The sequence below is a fragment of the Oncorhynchus tshawytscha genome, linkage group LG25 (assembly GCF_018296145.1).
Source record: "Oncorhynchus tshawytscha isolate Ot180627B linkage group LG25, Otsh_v2.0, whole genome shotgun sequence".
Classification (NCBI taxonomy): Eukaryota; Metazoa; Chordata; class Actinopteri; order Salmoniformes; family Salmonidae; genus Oncorhynchus; species Oncorhynchus tshawytscha.
The window spans coordinates 8,314,968-8,336,960 of record NC_056453.1 but is presented as its reverse complement, the minus strand read 5'-3'; the positions used below and the strand labels follow the sequence as shown (position 1 = coordinate 8,336,960).

General features: G+C 42.3%; 1 protein-coding gene across 3 annotated transcripts in view; it reads left to right on the top strand.

The window, feature by feature from the left end:
- Positions 1-8,161: 8,161 nt before the first annotated feature.
- LOC112224145 (src kinase-associated phosphoprotein 1) overlaps positions 8,162-21,993 on the top strand; it is a 47,539-nt gene continuing 33,707 nt past the window's right edge. For 2 of the 3 annotated variants that reach the window (XM_042305910.1, XM_024387493.2), the window contains exons 1-4: positions 8,162-8,417; positions 9,970-10,075; positions 13,598-13,623; positions 14,023-14,139. In XM_042305910.1, the coding sequence (XP_042161844.1) occupies positions 8,378-8,417; positions 9,970-10,075; positions 13,598-13,623; positions 14,023-14,139 (289 nt within the window). In that variant the 5' untranslated portion in view covers positions 8,162-8,377. The remainder of the gene's footprint in view (positions 8,418-9,969; positions 10,076-13,597; positions 13,624-14,022; positions 14,140-21,993) is intronic. The other variant, XM_024387494.2, reaches the window with a different exon arrangement.

The window sequence follows — 21,993 nt, the reverse complement described above, 5'->3', positions numbered from 1 at the left end:
AATCCGAGCAAGGGTAGCATTCCAGAGGGACATCAGAGACTGTAATGTTCTTTGCTTCACGGAAACATGGCTAACTGGAGAGACGCAATCCGAAGCGGTGCAGCCAGCGGGTTTCTCCACGCATCGCGCCGACAGAAACAAACATCTTTCTGGTAAGAAGAGGGGCGGGGGCGTATGTCTTATGGCCAACGTGACATGGTGTGATGAAAGAAACATACAGGAACTCAAATCCTTCTGTTCACCTGATTTAGAATTCCTCACAATCAAATGTAGACCGCATTATCTACCAAGAAAATTCTCTTCGATTATAATCACAGCCGTATATATCCCCCCAAGCAGACACATCGATGGCTCTGAACGAACTTTATTTCACTCTCTGCAAACTGGAAACGATTTATCCGGAGGCTGCATTCATTGTAGCTGGGGATTTTAACAAGGCTAATCTGAAAACAAGACTCCCTAAATTTTATCAGCATATCGATTGCGCAACCAGGGGTGGAAAGACCCTGGATCATTGTTACTCTAACTTCCAGACGCATATAAGGCCCTGCCCCGCCCCCCTTTCGGAAAAGCTGACCACGACTCCATTTTGTTGATCCCTGCCTACAGACAGAAACTAAAACAAGAAGCTCCCACGCTGAGGTCTGTCCAACGCTGGTCCGACCAAGCTGACTCCACACTCCAAGACTGCTTCCATCACGTGGACTGGGAGATGTTTCGTATTGCGTCAGACAACAACATTGACGAATACGCTGATACGGTGTGCGAGTTCATTAGAACGTGCGTTGAAGATGTCATTCCCATAGCAACGATTAAAACATTCCCTAACCAGAAACCGTGGATTGATGGCAGCATTCGTGTGAAACTGAAGGCACGAACCACTGCTTTTAATCAGGGCAAGGTGTCTGGTAACATGACTGAATACAAACAGTGCAGCTATTCCCTCCGCAAGGCTATCAAACAAGCTAAGCGCCAGTACAGAGACAAAGTAGAATCTCAATTCAACGGCTCAGACACAAGAGGTATGTGGCAGGGTCTACAGTCAATCACGGACTACAGGAAGAAACCCAGCCCAGTCACGGACCAGGATGTCTTGCTCCCAGGCAGACTAAATAACTTTTTGCCCGCTTTGAGGACAATACAGTGCCACTGACACGGCCTGCAACGGAAACATGCGGTCTCTCCTTCACTGCAGCCGAACTGAGTAAGACATTTAAAAGTGTTAACCCTCGCAAGGCTGCAGGCCCAGACGGCATCCCCAGCCGCGCCCTCAGAGCATGCGCAGACCAGCTGGCCGGTGTGTTTACGGACATATTCAATCAATCCCTATACCAGTCTGCTGTTCCCACATGCTTTAAGAGGGCCACCATTGTTCCTGTTCCCAAGAAAGCTAAGGTAACTGAGCTAAACGACTACCGCCCGTAGCACTCACATCTGTCATCATGAAGTGCTTTGAGAGACTAGTCAAGGACCATATCACCTCCACCCTACCTGACACCCTTGACCCACTCCAATTTGCTTACCGCCCAAATAGGTCCACAGACGATGCAATCTCAACCACACTGCACACTGCCCTAACCCATCTGGACAAGAGGAATACCTATGTGAGAATGCTGTTCATCGACTACAGCTCGGCATTCAACACCATAGTACCCTCCAAGCTCGTCATCAAGCTCGAGACCCTGGGTCTCGACCCCGCCCTGTGCAACTGGGTACTGGACTTCCTGACGGGCCGCCCCCAGGTGGTGAGGGTAGGCAACAACATCTCCTCCCCGCTGATCCTCAACACTGGGGCCCCACAAGGGTGCGTTCTGAGCCCTCTCCTGTACTCCCTGTTCACCCACGACTGCGTGGCCATGCACGCCTCCAACTCAATCATCAAGTTTGCGGACGACACAACAGTGGTAGGCTTGATTACCAACAACGACGAGACGGCCTACAGGGAGGAGGTGAGGGCCCTCGGAGTGTGGTGTCAGGAAAATAACCTCACACTCAACGTCAACAAAACTAAGGAGATGATTGTGGACTTCAGGAAACAGCAGAGGGAACACCCCCATCCACATCGATGGAACAGTAGTGGAGAGGGTAGCAAGTTTTAAGTTCCTCGGCATACACATCACAGACAAACTGAATTGGTCCACTCACACAGACAGCATCGTGAGGAAGGCGCAGCAGCGCCTCTTCAACCTCAGGAGGCTGAAGAAATTCGGCTTGTCACCAAAAGCACTCACAAGCTTCTACAGATGCACATCGAGAGCATCCTGGCGGGCTGTATCACCGCCTGGTATGGAAACTGCACCGCCCTCAACCGTAAGGCTCTCCAGAGGGTAGTGAGGTCTGCACAACGCATCACCGGGGGCAAACTACCTGCCCTCCAGGACACCTACACCACCCGATGCTACAGGAAGGCCATAAAGATCATCAAGGACATCAACCACCCGAGCCACTGCCTGTTCACCCCGCTGCCATCCAGAAGGCGAGGTCAGTACAGGTGCATCAAAGCTGGGACCGAGAGACTGAAAAACAGCTTCTATCTCAAGGCCATCAGACTGTTAAACAGCCACCACTAACATTGAGTGGCTACTGCCAACACACTGTCAATGACACTGACTCTACTCCAGCCACTTTAATCATGGGAATTGATGGGAAATGATGTAAATATATCACTAGCCACTTTAAACAATGCTACCTTATATAATGTTACTTACCCTACATTGTTCATCTCATATGCATACGTTGATACTGTACTCTATATCATCGACTGCATCCTTATGTAATACATGTATCACTAGCCACTTTAACTATGCCACTTGGTTTACATACTTATCTCATATGTATATACTGTACTCGATATCATCTACTGTATCTTGCCTATGCTGCTCTGTACCATCACTCATTCATATATCCTTATGTACATATTCTTTATCCCCTTACACTGTGTATGACAGTAGTTTTTTTTGGAATTGTTAGTTAGATTACTTGCTCGTTATTACTGCATTGTCGGAACTAGAAGCACAAGCATTTCGCTACACTCGCATTAACATCTGCTAACCATGTGTATGTGACAAATAAAATTTGATTTGATTTGATTTGATTTGATTTCACACAAATTATCAAGGAACCCACCAGGTACAACCCTAAATCTGTAAACATGGGCACCCTCATAGATATTATCCTGACCAACTCGCCCTCCAAATACACCTCTGCTGTTTTCAATCAGGATCTCAGCGATCACTGCCTCATTGCCTCCATCCGCTATGGGTCCGCGGTCAAACGACCACCCCTCATCACTGTCAAACGCTCCCCAAAACACTTCTGCGAGCAGGCCTTTCTAATCGACCTGGCCCAGGTATCCTGGAAGAATATTGACCTCATCCCGTCAGTCGAGGATGCCTGGTCGTTCTTTAAAAATAATTTCCTCACCATCTTAAATAAGCATGCCCCTTTTTCCTCCTGGCTTCCCCAACCCCGGCCAACAGCCCCGCAACCCCCGCAGCTACGTGCCAAAGCCTCCCCAGCGTCTCCTTCACCCAAATCCAGATAGCAGGTGTTCGGAAAGAGCTGCAAAACCTGGATCCGTACAAATCAGCTGGGCTAGACAATCTGGACCCTCTCTTTCTAAAATTATCCACCGCCATTGTTGCAACCCCTATTACCAGTCTGTTCAACCTCTCTTTCGTATTGTCCGAGATCCCTAAAGATTGGAAAGCTGCCGCGGTCATCTGCCTCTTCAAAGGGGGTGACACTCTAGACACAACCTGTATCCATCCTGCCCTGCCTTTCTAAAGTCTTCGAATGCCCAGTTAATAAACAGATCACTGACCATTTCGAATCCCACTGTACCCTCTCTGCTGTGCAATCCGGTTTCCGAGCTGGTCATGGGTGCACCTCAGCCACGCTCAAGGTACTAAACGATATCATAACCGCCATCGATAAAAGACAGTACTGTGCAGCTGTCTTCATCGACCTGGCCAAGGCTTTCGACTCTGTCAATCACAGACTCAACAGCCTTCGTTTCTCAAATGACTGCCTCGCCTGGTTCACCAACTACTTCTCAAATAGAGTTCAGTGTGTCAAATCGGAGGGCCTGTTGTCCGGACTTCTGGCAGTCTCTATGGGGTACCAAAGGGTTCAATTCTCGGGCCGACTCTTTTCTCTGTATATATCAACGATGTCTCTCTTGCTGTGTGTGATTCCCCGATCCACCTCTACGCAGACGACACCATTCTGTATACATCTGGCCCTTCTTTGGACTCTGTGTTAACTAACCTCCAAATGAGCTTCAATGCCATACACCACTCCTTCCGTGGCTTCCAACTGCTCTTAAACGCTAGTGAAACCAAATGCATGCTTTTCAACCGCTCGCTGCCCGCACCCGCCCACCTGACTAGCATTACTACTCTGGACGGTTCTGACTTAGAATATGTGGACAACTACAAATACCTAGCTGTCTGGCTAGACTGTAAACTCTCCTTCCAGACTCATATTAAACATCTCCAATCCAAAATGAAATCTAGAATTGGCTTCCTATTTCGCAACAAAGCCTCCTTCACTCACGCTGCCAAACATACCCTCGTAAAACTGACTATCCTACCGATCTGTCACGTTCTGACCTTAGTTTCTTTGCTATGTCTTTGTTTTAGTTTGGTCAGGGTGTGAGTTGGGGTGGGTAGTCTATGTTGTGTTTATGTGTTTGGCCTGGTATGGTTCTCAATCAGAGGCAGGTGTCGTTCGTTGAATCATACTTAGGTTGCCTTTTCCCACCTGTGTTTTGTGGGTGATTATTTTTCTGTGTCAGTGTTTGTTCTATACGGGACTGTGTCGGTTTTCATTTATTTCACTTGTTCCTTTTGTTTTTCTGTGTCCAGTGATATTTCATTAAAATATATTATGGACACTTACCACGCTGCGTTTTGGTCCTCTTCTCCTTCACCAGACGAAAACCGTTACACGATCCTCGACTTCGGCGATGTAATTTACAAAATAGCTTCCAATACTCTACGCAGCAAACTGGATGCAGTCTATCACAGTGCCATCCGTTTTGCCACCAAAGCCCCTTATACCACCCACCACTGCGACCTGTATGCTCTAGTCAGCTGGCCCTCGCTACATATTCGTCGCCAGACCCACTGGCTCCAGGTCATCTATAAATCTATGCTAGGTACAGCTCCGCCTTATCTCAGCTCACTGGTCACGCGCTCCAGCAGGTATATCTCACTGGTCGTCCCCAAAGCCAACTCATCCTTTGGCCGCCTTCCCTTCCAGTTCTCTGCTGCCAATGACTGGAACGAATTGCAAAAATAGCTGAAACTGGAGACTTATATTTCCCTCACTAACTTTAAACATCAGCTATCTGAGCAGCTAACCGATCGCTGCAGCTGTACATAGCCCATCTGTAAATAGCCCTCCCAATCAACCTACTTCATCCCCATATTGTTTTTGATTACTTTTCTGCTCTTTTGCACACCAGTATTTCTACTTGCACATCATCATCTGCTCATGTATCACTCCAGCATTAATTTGCTAAACTGTAATTACTTCGCTACTATGGCCTATTTATTGCCATACCTTCTCACACCATTTACACACACTGTATATAGACTTTCTTTTTTTTCTATTGTGTTATTGACTGCACGCTTGTTTATTCCATGTGTAACTGTGTTGTTGTTTGTGTCGCACTGCTTTGCTTTATCTTGGCCAGGTCGCAGTTGTAAATGAGAACTTGTTCTCAACTAGCTTACCTGGTTAAATAAAGGTTAAATATTTTTATTTTTTTAAGAATATGGTCCAATATTACACATATAAATGTTATTGCCAAACCCTGTATTGCTTCAATAAACACAAGAAAACACATGTTATAGCCTGACTTACAATAGGTGTAACTTCAAAGCTGACTTTGAAAATTGAAAATAAGTGGGTCAAGATGCAGGATCAAAGGCCTACAGTTGCTTAGTTGCCTGACGACTCATCCGGAATTTAATTCCGCTGCTATATCGATCGCTCCATACATCGTGGAGAATGATTATTATTAATAGTAGATGGTCATTTTCCATGATGAAAGATTGTATGACTTGCTTCATCTCTTTAAAATTAGCCTGAATATGTGAAAGTTGGTTTGGCATCTCTATCATGAACGGTTCAAGAGTTACTGTTGATGGGTTATTTTATGATAACTTATATAGCTGTAGTTTATAAAAGTTTTAAAGAATGTTAAGTTAGAATAGCCTGAACATGCCAAAGTTAATTTGGTGTCTCTAGCTTGAATGGTTCAATAGTTAATGTTGGTTGGTTATGTTATGCTAATTTATGCTAATTTGTTTAATTTGTTTAGGCCAAGGAGCTGGACCATTTTGAATAGCTACCTCTTGGGGCCGTAGGTAGCCTAGCAGTTAAGAGTGTTGGGCTAGTAACCGATAGGCTACTGGCTCGAATCCTCGAGCTGACTAGGTGAAAAATATGTTCATGTGCTGTTGTAAGTCCCTCTGGATAAGAGCATCGGTTGAGTGACAGACATTTGTAAATATGTATTCTTATGGATTTCTTTCAAAACCATGTTAATTTATGCAAATTGTAAGTGGTTATAGTTTTAAAAGTATTTACAGTCCATTCGGAAACTACTCAGACCCCTTGACTTTTTTCACATTTTGTTACATTACAGCCTTATTCTAAAATGGATTAAATAGTTTTTCCCCCTCATCAATCTACACACAATACCCCATAATGACAAAGCAAAAACTGCATTTTGGCTGAAACCGTGGTATATCAGATTGCATACCATGGGTATGACAAAAAATTACTTTTTACTAGTTTAGTTATGTTGGTAAGCAGTTAATAATAGCAATAATACACCTTTGGGGGTTGTGGTATATGGCCAATATACCACGGCTAAGGGCTGTATCCAGGCTCTCTGCGTTGCGTCGTGCATAAGAACAGCCCTTAGCCGTAATATATTGGCCATATACCACACCTTATCGGGCCTTATTGCTTAATTAAACCTCAGTTGCTTCAACACAGCGCACCCTATCAGTCATCTAGTGTATATATAAATCATTGGATGAAGAAGGGTAGCCAGGCAACTAGCCCAAAGTAGGCTTTTATCATAATCTCTCCATAGCAGAGCTATGTATGTATGTACTGGCTATTTACAGTAGTGCTGATGCTCCCTACTAGCAATATGGATTACAAACCGAAAAGGGATCTGAGGAAGCGAGGACGTTTCAGTGATCGTTTTTTTGGTTGGTGTTTTCTTACAAATATAGGATAATTAACATTTGGTCGGAAGACACGTGAAGCTATTCAGCAATTGAGTTACTGATTTAAAAAGCTGCACTTACTTTGCCTCCATTGCGTAGTATGGCGAATATCTCTTATTTTACGGCGAGATCCAGCAGCTCGCATGCCAAATTATCATCTGACCTGTGCTGCACCAGGTGTAGATAACCTCCCCTGCAGGTAGGCCAAACAGATCGTTTCATGTCGGTTTCTGGGTAAAAATGTGTTGTATTGAGCACTAGTTACCTACACATTAGCCTACACACAGTACAGTGTTTGGTGAAGGGATGTCCACTCAGCTGGCCTATAGTAGGCCTTAACAATGTTGAAGAAGACATTCCATCGGAAACATAGAGACATATTTCTACATTTGATGTAGGGTAGCCTATTTACTCTGTGAAAATAATCTCTGCAAGAGGCTGTCATGAGTGTAGACTTTATTATCCACGTATTTTACTCATGTTATGAGCATGCATTCATCTCAGTTAGCTAAAGAGTAGACCTGAGCAATTAAATAGAGTCAACTGTTACCAAACCATCACCAGTTATCAATAGCCTGAGTGACAGTCTTTCTCTTTTAGCCAAGTCTTTTATTGTGGTCCAGAAAACAAGGTGTATCGATGATAAAACAAAGGAGTTGGCTAAACCAGATTCTTCCACCCATGCTACCCGGTGTCACCATGTTAACTGGACTCTAATAGACATACTTGAGGTTGGATGCTTACAGCCAGGGACTTTGAATAAGCTGATGTGACATATGATATAACAACTGAAGAACACCATTCAAAGGAAGCTTTTAGTCACCTCATGCTCCGCCCCATTTATGTAAATATGGCTTGTTATATCATATGTCACATCAGCTTAGTCCCTGGCTGTATGCACACACGGAAATAGTTTTGGTTTGAGAATAGTAGGGTGCAGGTGCTGTGTGAGTGTATGAATGTAGTGTGTGAGTATTCACAGGCTTTCATTTCAAGCAGTGAGCTGTTACAGTGTGACGGGTCAGGTCTACACAGATACTATAACCTTTCACCAAAGTATAGCTCTGATTTACCGTATCAAAATTAAAATTGCCTGAAAATTCTTCTGGAACTTTGAGAGAAGGATGGGGACAGTCTCTGATGACATTAGGAGGCTTTTGGAGGGTAACTTTTTATATATATATATATATATATATATATACATATACAGTATTTATTGTTTATTTTAAGCAGTGTGATGTAATGTACAATTATTGTCATAAAGATGTAGTACTCAATCATATACTTAGTGAGCTTTTCGATATCTTTGACGTTCTTACGTATAACTAGAAACATTGTTCATAAGAGCAGTGGTAGAAAAAGTACCCAATTTTCATACTTGAGTAAAAGTAAAGATACCTTAAAAGAAAATGTCAAAGTAAAAGTCACCCAGCAAAATACTACTTTAGTAAAAGTCTAAAAGTATTTGGTTTTAAATATACATAAGTATCAAAAGTACAAGTATAAATAATTTAAAATGTCTTATATTAAGCAAACCGGACGACACAATTTTCTTGTTCTTAACATTTACAGATAGCTAGGGTCACACTGACAAAATTTACAAACTAAGCATTAATGTTTAGTGAGTCTGCCAGATCAGAGGCAGCCGGGATGACCAGGGATGTTCTCTTGATAAGTGTGTGAATTAGGCAATTTTCCTGTCCTGCTAAGCATTCAAAATGTAATGAGTACTTTTGGGTGTCAGGGAAAATGTAAGGAGTAAAAAGTACATGACTTTATTTAGGAATGTAGTGGGGTGAAACGAAAAGTTGTCAAAAATATAAATAGTAAAGTAAAGTACAGATACCCAAAAAAACAACTTAAGTAGTACTTAAAAGTATTTTTACTTAAGTACTTTACACCACTGCATAAGAGGACATATTGTATAACATTGCTGCTATATGTAGGCCTACTGAATTTTTGGAATTGTTAAAACAATGCCTGTTAACATTATGATCAAATCAAATCAAATCATTAAATAAAAAATAAAAAAATTCAAATCAAAATCATGTGCTGCAGAATTCAGTGATCTGTGTTAAAACTCATCAAACTGTCTGGATTTATATTACACTATTATCTACAGTGGCGCTGTGAACTACTATACATGTGCCTAACTGTATTTCACATTCTATGGTCTTTATGACAAAAGAATGTTGCAAGTTCCTTATGGTTATCCATCATAGATTTCAATCTGATTCACCCTGTAGTGACAACTGTCAATGTTCCCAAACAGGAATACTGGCGTTTGTCATATTTGCATGTACTAGCAACCAGAGCAACCTGACTTGGCCCCTCTGACCAACATTTGCATATGTTAACGCCTTTATGTAATATTACAATGAAAGGAAGAAAGAAATCTGAAGTTCAACTTGTTTTTCCTGTGTGAACATGAAAGATAACATTATTTCTGATATGCTCGTGACTTGGCATATAGTTTGTGATTAAATGTGCCGGTGGAAATTGTAACAGAATATATCATTGCATGGTTTTGAGGCACTTAAAATGATTTACATTTTCAGGAAGAGTTGATGCTCTAGGTAATGAGACACAAAATATCTGAATTGGCTACTTAGATTATGATGATCTTTTCTTGAATGTCTTTTCAGGATTGTGATGTACAGGTAAAACATCTTTCCTCCTCTTATCAAATGTGTGACTTGCCTGACTTGTCTTTCAGACTGTGAGCTCTTTGTATCAGATATCCTACAGGACGAGAACCTCAGTAAACATGCCAGAGAAACACGGGACGTCCTACTTAATAACTTCAGGGTGGTCCACTCCAGGTACGTGGAAGTGCTGTTCCTCCCAATTAGCCCCCTTTATCTCCCAATAAGAAACTTGTGTCACTTAAATCTTACATGAGATGTTCACATTTCCTGAGGCTTTTTGGATGATAGAAAATATAGATTTTAGAGTCTTGTTTGTAGCTAGGTTTCCACCCAATTGGCAACATACAGTGAGGCAAAAAAGTATTTAGTCAGCCACCAATTGTGCAAGTTCTCCCACTTAAAAAGATGAAAGAGGCCTGTAATTTTCATCATAGGTACACTTCAACTATGACAGACAAAATGAGAAGAAAAAAAATCCAGAAAATCACATTGTAGGATTTTTAATGAATTTATTTGCAAATTATGGTGGAAAATAAGTATTTGGTCAATAACAAAAGTTTATCTCAATACTTTGTTATATACTCTTTGTTGGCAATGACAGAGGTCAAACATTTTCTGTAAGTCTTCACAAGATTTTCACACACTGTTGCTGGTATTGTGGCCCATTCCTTCATGCAGATCTCCTCTAGAGCAGTGATGTTTTGGGGCTGTTGCTGGGCAACACAAACTTTCAACTCCCTCCAAAGATTTTCTATGGGGTTGAGATCTGGAGACTGGCTAGGCCACTCCAGGACCTTCGTTGCCCGGGCGGTGTGTTTGGGATCATTGTCATGCTGAAAGACCCAGCCACGTTTCATCTTCAATGCCCTTGCTGATGGAAGGAGGTTTTCACTCAAAATCTCACGATACATGGTCCCATTCATTCTTTCCTTTACACGGATCAGTCGTCCTGGTCCCTTAGCAGAAAAACAGCCCCAAAGCATGATGTTTCCACCCCCATGCTTCACAGTAAGTATGGTGTTCTTTGGATGCAACTCAGCATTCTTTGTCCTCCAAACACGACGAGTTGAGTTTTTACCAAAAAGTTATATTTTGGTTTCATCTGACCATATGACATTCTCCCAATCTTCTTCTGGATCATCCAAATGCTCTCTAGCAAACTTCAGGCGGGCCTGGACATGTACTGGCTTAAGCAGGGGGACACGTCTGGCACTGCAGGATTTGAGTCCCTGGCGGCGTAGTGTGTTACTGATGGTAGGCTTTGTTACTTTGGTCCCAGCTCTCTGCAGGTCATTCACTAGGTCCCCCCGTGTGGTTCTGGGATTTTTGCTCACCGTGCTTGTGATTATTTTGACCCCACGGGGTGAGATCTTGCGTGGAGCCCCAGATTGAGGGAGATTATCAGTGTTCTTGTATGTCTTCCATTTCCTAATAATTGCTCCCACAGTTGATTTCTTCAAACCAAGCTGCTTACCTATTGCAGATTCAGTCTTCCCAGCCTGGTGCAGGTCTACAATTTTGTTTCTGGTGTCCTTTGACAGCTTTTTGGTCTTGGCCATAGTGGAGTTTGGAGTGTGACTGTTTAAGGTTGTGGACAGGTGTCTTTTATACTGATAACAAGTTCAAACAGGTGCCATTAATACAGGTAACGAGTGGAGTACAGAGGAGCCTCTTAAAGAAGAAGTTACAGGTCTGTGAGAGCCAGAAATCTTGCTTGTTTGTAGGTGACCAAATACTTATTTTCCACCATAATTTGCAAATAAATTCATTAAAAATCCTACAATGTGATTTCTGGATTTTTTTTCTCATTTTGTCTGTCATAGTTGAAGTGTACCTATGATGAAAATTACAGGCCTCTCTCATCTTTTTAAGTGGGAGAACTTGCACAATTGGTGGCTGACTAAATACTTTTTTGCCCCACTGTATTTTCATATGAATATTCTAAAATCTGTAGAAAGAAAATATCCACATTTTCCAACCAGTGGTGTGTTTCCGCTAAACGAACTTGTTGAGGATAAAAATCTGTTTGTGATTATGTAGTGCACACAAAATGTACTTTTTAGCTTAAGTTTTCTTGTACCAAATAAAAATCTAAAGTTCAATGTGTTTCCATCGCATTTTCAAATCTAAGGATAGTTTTGTCACAAAAACTGTTGCGTTAAATAGCAAATCTACTCTGTATACTCTGGTTTTGGCACGCGTGCTCTTGCCAACAGTTTGCAGATACCGTCAATAGTGTGCACCTGCAGCCTGCAATTCGGGGCATTCCTGCATGTGGGCATTCCTGTATCTCATTGGTTCCTGCATGAACACCCCCTTGAGCACCCCATTGGTTCCTGTATAACGTTTTTTATGTGAGTCAAAAGGGAAATACAAGTATTAACTGAGTTTCTAGCGGGAGCCGTTAGACAGTGTCCTTCTCTCCAGCCGAACACCTGCCCTCAGCGGTGTTAACAGAACTGAGGGAAAACAGTGCCCGACAGGCAGGGGCGAAGGACACTGTCTACCGGTTGTCCCCACTAGCACAGCAGACGGAAGGCTAGAGTGACACGGTGAACTAACTAGCTTGCCGGTTAGCTAGCACATGGTGTCGCCCCCCCACCTCCCACATGCTGTGTACCAGAGTCCTCCTTAGGCCTAGCTGGCTAAGCTAGCAAACAGTGTCCTTCGCTCCCGCCTCCCGAACACCTGCCCTTTGCCGCCATTAACAGAAATACGGGAAAACAGTGGCCGACAGGCGGGGGCGAAGGACACTGTCTACCGGTGTAAGGCTAGCTAGCTACCGTTGTCGCCCCTTCTGTGAGTTTTATCGGCGGCTGACATCCAACGTTATCGTGCATTAACACCACCTTCTGTGCTGGAGTCCTAAATTAAATTGACCAACAGAAGTATAAAGAGTGGTTCCTGCAGATGCAGGAATGCCCACATGCAGGAACACCCTGAATTGCAGGCTGCAATTGCACCCTACTCAATACAGTCTATATGATGAGATTATTATCGATAAGAGATAGATTTTATTTATTTTTCCCCAAATGGCAGTCAAGCATCGATCATCATGTCACTAGAATCCGCCCCTCTGTATTTATTGGAACGGAGCATCAAGATCACCTCATGAAGTTCATTATAAGTTATTTCATCTGTAGCCTAATAAACTGCATGGTTTCCTGAGTCGTAGTGGGAGGACCACACACACCATATCATCTCGTAACTCCAAGTTTACTTCAATATGATGGTTATTACATCAATATTTGCGCACCTCCATTTCTCACATAATTCATTTTTAAAAAGAAAAAAAGAAGAGATCCCATCATGACAAACGAATAAATGACTTGTCCGAGTTTATAAAATTGTACTTTAACTTCCATCGCAACTTTTGTGATTTCTTTTTATTCAGTATGACTACTCGCATAAAAACTGTGGATGGAAATGTGGTTTGTGAAACAAAAATATGTGTGAAAGCAAGAACGAGAGGAAATTAATAGATAACTGCAATCTGAGATATCTGCACCACATACTACTCTGTGCACGTTGCACTTGTTTGCAAGAGGTTGTCTTGTGGTCTGTGAAGCAGGAAGCCAAAGTAGAGTGTTTGAAGCAATTTAAAGAACTATCAACACCCAAAAAACCTTACAACCTATTTGTGTTTAAATTAATTTGCAGTCTAAATTTAACTCATGTCCAACTTTTATTTTGCAGAAATCTTCAGGAGTTTCCTTTCAGATGTAAGTGACTGCATATTTTACATTATAAAACGGTTGAATCCTTACTTGAGGTGTAACTTAGGCTATTTTGTGTGCACTGACATGAATTCAAGCATCTAATACTTTTGGCCATATTATTTTTCTTTCTTTCTTTTTATTTAACCTTTATTTAACTAGGCAAGTCAGTTAAAAACAAATTCTTATTTACAATGACGTCCTACCAAAAGGCAAAAGGCCTCCTGCAGGGACTGGGGTCTGGGATTAAAAATTAAAAATAAATACAATATAAATATAGGACAAAACGCACATTACAACAAGAGAGACAACACAACACTACATAATATTAGGGCATTTCCTGTTTGCTTTTGAAAGTTCTCCCACTGGCTTCCTGACCCTGATATTGTGTTGGTGCCTTTCTAGCTGAGTCCAGACAGGAGGACAGTTCAGATGACAACCAGAGCTCAAGTCTGGGCCGTTCGGCCCCCTCAGACGACCTGTCTGTGGCCTCTGACTACCAGGACGAGGGCTCTCCTGAGTGTGAGTAAAGGCTTGGTTTGTGTGTGTGTGTGTGTGTGTGTGTGTGTGTGTGTGTGTGTGTGTGTGTGTGTGTGTGTGTGTGTGTGTTTCAATGCAACGTGCACATGTGTTTAAGGCCCAGTGCAGTCAAAATTCTGTTTTTCCTGTGTTTTGAATCATTTTGTACAGCAGCTGATGAAACTAACACTGTACAAGTGTGAAACAATGTGAATAGATGTATTTCCTGATAGTTTCTGGTTGAAAATGCAAGTTACACAGGACCTTCCAATCAGCAGTTTTTGCATGGGTGGAGTTTTGGCTTGCCTGGAGACATCACCAGGCGGTACAAGTTAATAGACCAATAACAAAGAGAATTTCAAACCTCTCTGCCAACATCAGCTAGTTTTCAGTTTACTTATCCATCCTATTAGGTCCCTCACTCAGATCACTCCCAGACAGTCCTAGCAATAATCATGCTTGAGAAATAGATTTTTGCAGAAAATCATTTTTTTTTTGGACAATTTTAATGGGAAACTATTTACAGTAAGGTACTTAATTGTTACCCACAAATGATTTGATATTGAGATTTTAAAAAACAGCTGCATTGGGCATGTCAAGAGGGTGTTTGCTACATTATATTTGCGATTTGTAAGGGGAACATAAAGTTAAAACAAAATAAATAAAATAAAGCATAGGAACTCTTGCTGTGCACTTTACCTAAATTATGCCAGGACATAAAATGGGTGTCAAGTAACAGCTTGCCCTCTAGTGGTTGGATCTGCTGCACAAATGGGGTGTTGGTGGGAATACTAAGGGTGTGGGGATTGTTCACACAGAACTGATAGGTGACCAAGAGCTCTCAGGGGTGAGAGTACTCTGGAGCCCTCAGTGTATCCATCCGTGTGTACCGGGGCAGGCAGAGGTGTTAAGTCAGTTTCTCTAAGATCAGCCCACACGAAGTGCGCTCTGTAGCTCAAGGCGATTGAGGTGATTGATTAACCCTTACCCTGCTCTCCATTCCCAACTCAGTTTGAAATACAACACTGTAGCTGAGAAGCCATGTGTGTTCCATCTCTCTTCCCTTTGTCAGTCTTGCTCTCCATCTTCCTCTCTCTAGTTTCTCTATCTGTCTCTCTCTCTCTGTCTCTCTATCTTTAGTTATATGAGACAAGGTAGTACTTGACTGGTTTTTCAGAAGTGGCACAGTGACTCACCTAGAGCCTTGGGTGCCCCATGCACTCAGTGGGTGTTATGCCATGACATAGATGATGGGCATCTGTTTCTGTAACTTCCTACGTATAACTTCTCTATTTAGGTTATACAGGCCTGTGCCTTTTCCTCCAGGGCTGCTGGAGTTCATAGTTCACTGTCTGTTCACTACCCAGAGTAAATGACAGATATGGCTTTACTCGCTTTGCAGAGTGGGGCATTTCAAAGGAAGAGGGTGTGTGTGAAAATAATGAAATGATGAGCCAATGGAATCAATAACATTTTAGAAAGAACAGTTATTCATGGTTTAATTACAGAAGCTGGATATGCGGTGTTGGAGTGTAGTGAACTACATGTAGTTCAACTAGTAATTTAACTACGTTTCGCAGTAGCTTGGTGGTAGTTCAACTAAATTCACATCTGGGTAGTGTTTTTAGTAGTTAATTACTTTTTTTTTTGCCATGTAGGAGTGTTTAGCTAACTATTGGAACAACACAACTTTTTTTAGCAAAAATAAAATATGGGTGAAGTAGGCAATCATTTCCTTTCTTTTTCGGCGTCAGCCCTGCCTAATTCTCACTTGAAACATTGTTCTTGTGTTTAATAGGCTACGTTACACAATCTCTTAACATATGATTCTCTTAACATATGATTCTCTTAATGATTCTCTTAACATATGATTCTCTTAACATATGATTCTCTTAACATATGATTCTCTTAACATATGATTCTCTTAACATATGATTCTCTTAACATATGATTCTCTTAACATATGACCCCAAAGTTCTTGCAGTTCTTTTCAGTTCATTTCAGATTTCCATATGACAACCTTTCACGAAGTGGTATGGATGTAGTGAACTACTTCTTTAAAGTAACTTTAGTTAAGTCAACTATATTTTTCGTCAGGGTAGCTTTAGTGCATCTTAACTTCTTTCGGTGTGAAATAATTGGTCGTTTTGTGAATTATACTTTCAGAGTAGATTCCCCGACACTGGATATGCGTCACTGTTTTTAGTAGCACGGCCCTTCCAGTGCCCCAAACCACAAAGGCCTATGTGAGCTCAACTTTTAACTCAGTAAAAATCCTAAAGGCAATCGCACGTCTGAGCTATCTTTGTTGCAGGTGCATGGTAACAGTTGAATAAGAAGAGAAAAAAAGAAGAAACCCGCACACCGCTCTTGCTAGTATCACTGCTCTTTATTAAGCTTTACGTATCGGCCTCAATCCCTTCGTCAGAGCTCTTGTGAGTGTTTTTAATTTGCACCCTTATGTCGACATTGCATTGAATGGATGTGGGTGGAGCAATGTCTATGGCCTTGAGGCCGATATGTAAAGCTTATTAAAGAGCAGTTATACTAGCAAAAGCGGTGTGCGGGCTTCTTATTTTTCTCAACTCAGTAAAAATCCCAAATTCTTTTAATGTATTTAGCCTTATGAGAATAATAAACAATAGAATTTCTAAAGATAACCTAGCAAAAAAAAGAAACATCCCTTTTTCAGGACCCTGACTTTCAAAGGTAAAAATCCAAATAACTTCACAGATCTTCATTGTAAAGGATTTATACACTGTTTCCCATGTTTGTTCAAGGAACCATAAACAATTAATGAACATGCACCTGTGGAACGGTTGTTAAGACACTAACAGCTTACAGACGGTAGGCAATTAAGGTCACAGTTATGAAAACTTAGGACACTAAAGAGTTCTTTCTACTGAGTCTGAAAAACACAAAATGAAGATGCCCAGGGACCCTGCTCATCTGCATGAACATGCGTTAGGCATGCTGCAAGGAGGCATGAGGACTGCAGATGTGGTCAGGGCAATAAATTGCAATATCCGCACTGTGAGACGCCTAAGACAGCGCTACAGGGAGACAGGATGGACAGCTGATCGTCCTCGCAGTGGCAGACCACGTGTAACAACACCTGCACAGGATGAGTACATCTGGACATCACACCTGCGGGACAGGTACAGGATGGCAACAACAACTGCCCGAGTTACACCAGGAACGCACAATCCCTCCGTCAGTGCTCGGACTGTCCGCAATAGGCTGACTGAGGGTGGACTGAGGGCTTATAAGCCTGTTGTAAGGCAGGTCCTCACCAGACATCACCGGAAACAACGTCACCAATGGGCACAAACCCACTGTTGCTGGACCAGACAGGACTGGCAAAAAGTGCTCTTCACTGACGAGTCGCGGTTTTGTCTCACCAGGGGTGATGGTCGGATTTGCGTTTATCGTCGAAGGAATGAGCGTTACACCGAGGCCTGTACTCTGGAGCGGGATCGATTTGGAGGTGGAGGGTTCGTCATGGTCTGGGGCGGTGTGTCACAGCATCATTGGACTGAGCTTGTTGTCATTGCACGCAATCTCAACGCTGTGGGTTACAGGGAAGACCACACCAGATACTGACTATTACTTTTGATTTTGACCCCCCCCTTTGTTCAGGGACACATTATTCCATTTCTGTTAGTCACATGTCTGTGGAACTTGTTCAGTTTATGTCTCAGTTGTTGAATCTTGTTATGTTAAGTTTGCTGAAAATAAACGCAGTTGACAGTGAGAGGACGTTTCTTTTTTTGCTGAGTTTACAAGGGCTTGAAAGAACTGCAGGAAGTAAGTATAGGAAAATGGATGTTATGTGTTCAGTTGGTTCCCCTATGTAGAGGAGACCCATGACACTCAGTAGGTATTTGACATGGGAATTTGACTGCCTCTATTTCTCTGCTCCCTAACCTGAGTGTTGAATAAGTGTATTCGATGTAGTCACCGACACAGTGTTGTTTCACTAATTGGCCTGGCCTGTTGTCTCCAGTGACACCAGATTTGTAATGGCTGACAGGAACAGATGGACCCTCTATTGTTTCCCTATGTGTCTGCATGGTAATTTGAACTGCGTTTCACCCGCCGACCACACAGTTGACCTGACCGTGCCAGCAGTCTCACCCTAGCCCGGTTGACAACAGCCCCCATCACCACCCAGCACTCCTCCAGTGTGAGGAGGACTTGGGAAGCGGAGGGAGGGAAGTAGGAGATGGGGGTCAAAGTACTATGAGTCTTGGCATGCCATTTTGCAGGGTCAAGTTTACGATCTGTCTTAAAAGAATATTGTGATATTGGTTGGCAGCCGAAGCAATGAAATTATTTGCATCACACCATTGTATCAGGAGCGGCCAGAGGAGATTGGGTTTTGATACTGTATCTCTGCTTCTGCAACATTTTTGTAGTCATAATGATTGTGCTCATATATTGTTATCTCCTATATTTGTTCAGGTGTGTAGAAAAGGTGTGATTATTGATTTAGTAAAACATCTAACAATATGTTTCATAGTGGACATATTTGTTATTGAACACATGCAGGACATGTTAAAGCTGAAACAGGCACCAACTCTCAAACTGATATCTCACCAGATGATTAGTGTCTCTTTATTGATCCCATTGATTGCTATGATCTATTGACGAACATGTCCGAGTGGTGAGAAAGATCTGTTCGTTAGAAGCAGGGGTAGGCAGAGCTACTGTGTGGTATCAGAGAATGCAGGTAGCCTGGGCCCTTGTGTCTGCTGACTGATAGATATCGGAGACAATGGGCAGCAGGCTCCAGCTCTGATAGTGCCAACACTATTTCCTGCATCAATTAAGGCCAATTAGAAAAAGGCCAAGATAAACATTTTGAATTTGAAATAGTCATTTCAGATAAATTGTATCACATGTTTCTTACATTGGGTCAATATAATGTAAATCTAGAATTTAAATTGCCAAAGAGTGTGCTAACGTAACATTTTTGTGTTTTGATTGGTATAATTTAGTTCGGAAAGAGTTTGCTTTCAATTATATTATGCTATCAGTTATAACTATGCTATCGAGAACAAAATTGCATTGAGGAAAAAGGTTAGTGGGTAGTATAAAGTATCTAAAGATGCACCTGCCCCAGTCAAAGATAACGCAGGACTAAATAAATAAAGAGATTTGTGGGGTTGTGGCTAGACCTTGAATGGCCTCTGTATAGTAAGTGGTTTTAGTGGAGGAAGCTGTTAAACCTCGATTTGGATGGAAAATTACTGAGGATAATAGCAGATGATATTGCCACTCCTATTTGCCATATCTTCAATTTAAGCCTACTAGAAAGTGTGTGCCCTCTGGCCTGGAGGGAAAAAAGTCATTCCGCTACCTAAGAATAGTAAAGCCCTCTTTACTGGCTCAAATAGCTGACCAATCAGCCTGTTACCAAAAATGGTGCTTGACCAGATACAATGCTATTTTACAGTAAACAAATTGACAACAGCTTTCAGCATGCTTATAGGGAAGTACATTCAACAAGCACAGCACTTTTTACACAAATGACTGATGATTGGCTGAGAGAAATTGATGATAAAAAGATTTGTGGGGGCTGTTTTGTTAGACTTCAGTGCGGCTTTTGACATTATTGATCATAGTCTGCTGTTGGAAAAACATACGTGTTATGGCTTTACACCTCCTGCTATATTGTGGATAAAGAGTTACCTGTCTAACAGAACACATAGGGTGCTCTTTATTGGAAGCCTCTCCAACATACTCCAGGTAGAATCAGGAATTGAGCAAATTGAGGTGACTAAACTACTTGGAGTAACCCTGGATTGTAAAACTCTCATGGTCAAAACATTGATACAACAGTAGCTAAGATGGGGAGAAATCTGTCCATAAAGCACTGCTCTGCCTACTTACTGTAACAACACTATCAACAAGGCAGGTCCTACAGGCCTTAGTTTTGTCGCACCTGGATTACTGTTCAGTCGTGTGGTAAGGTGCCACAAACAGGGATTTAGGAGAATGACAATTGGCTCAGAACAAATGTACACAGGGAGCTAACATTAATGATATGCATGTCAATCTCTCATGGCTCAAAGTGGATGAGAGATTGACTTCATCACTACTTGTTTTTGAAAGCTGACAAGCTGAATGCACGAGCTGTCTGTTTAAACTACTAGCACACAGCTCAGGCACCCATGCAGACCCCACAAGACATGCCACCAGAGGTCTCTTCACTATCCCCAAGTCCAGAACAGACTATGGGAGGCGCACAGTATTGCATAGAGCCATGACTACATGGAACTCTATTCCACATCAGGTAACTGATGCAAGCAGTAGAATCATATTTAAAAAACAGATACAAATACACCTTATGGAACAGAGGGGACTGTAAAAAGACACACACACACACACACACACACACACACACACACACACACACACACACACACACACACACACACACACACACACACACACACACACACACACACAGAGGTACAGACACACAGAGGTACAGACACATGCATACACACATATACGCTAGCACATGCACTCTACACACGTGCATTGTAATATTGTTGTATGGTGGTTATTATACATTTTGTATTGTAGCTATCCAGTGGTGTAATAATGTTACATGATGTACTGTCTTATATTTTTGTTCATGTGTAATGTAATTGCCTTAATGTGTTTGGACCTCAGAAAATGTAGCTGCTGCCTTGGTAACTAATAAATACAAATACAAAAATACCTAAGATACAGATTATCTTTATTTTAGCTGGTACTTTGCTGACTCAGCTACAGTGTTTAGAAGTTCTGTGAGAAACAGACCTGGCTCTCCCTGTGAGTGGTCATGTTGTCTATCGACTCAGTGAACTTCTGACCCCTGGCCTCTTGGCTGGTCAATCTGTGACCTGTCAGAACCCAGTAACCTTGTCTAGAATATTGACCTGGCTGCCCATAGTAACTCCACAGATCTACATTTCTTTTGACTTGGAAATACCCACCCTTCAGAAAACAGGGAAATTCATTTTCCAGTGTTCATTGGTGCATGGATTTCAAGTCACTCATGCTACTCATTTGCAGGATGCACAGAACATATTAATGACCATGTTCTTTTTTCCTTTCTCCTTCACTCTCTCCTTTTCCCTCGCTCTTCTCCTCTACTTTAGTCAAGAGACACATTACAAAACTGGAACAGGCTCAGCATGATGCTGGCCCTGCCATCAGGGTTCAAAAGTTCACGCTATTCCCCTGGGGCTACTGTGCTGCTGCAGATGCTGATAGTTTTTCCTTTCTCTCCCTGCTCCTTTTCTCCCCCTCGCTCTCCTTCTGCGCCCTCTCTCCCTGTTTAGACTATTCATCTCCAACACTCTCACTCTCTCATGCTGCCTGGCAAGAGGAGAGGACTGCTTGAAGGGGGGGATTTAGATGTCATTAACTGAGGGGCATCCATCACTCTTGTCTCCTCGCCCCCACTACAAGCTCTGCCATGTTGTTTTCTGGCAGCTTCTGTAAAAAGCTATTTTGTTTCAGCTTTCTCCTTAATTTCCTTTGTTTAATTGTTTTTCTGGTGTAAGTCTTTGGTAAAACACAGAGAAAACAGGGCTGTGAGAATGTCAACGTGTAACAGTCTACATTAAGGGGTGTCGAACACATTTTGCCCCGGGGGCCGCATTCGATATTCGACGAGGTCCAGAGGACAGCACTGAAAATGTCTTATTTCCTCGCCGTCAAAAATTGAAATAAATTGTTCTCTATACATAGTTTTGGAAATGTTTTTGGCTCCCTGACTGTTTGGTGGTTTTTTTGCGAGCTGGACACAATCAAAAAAACTGTATGAATGTAAGCCCATTATAGTTTCTGCACAGTTTC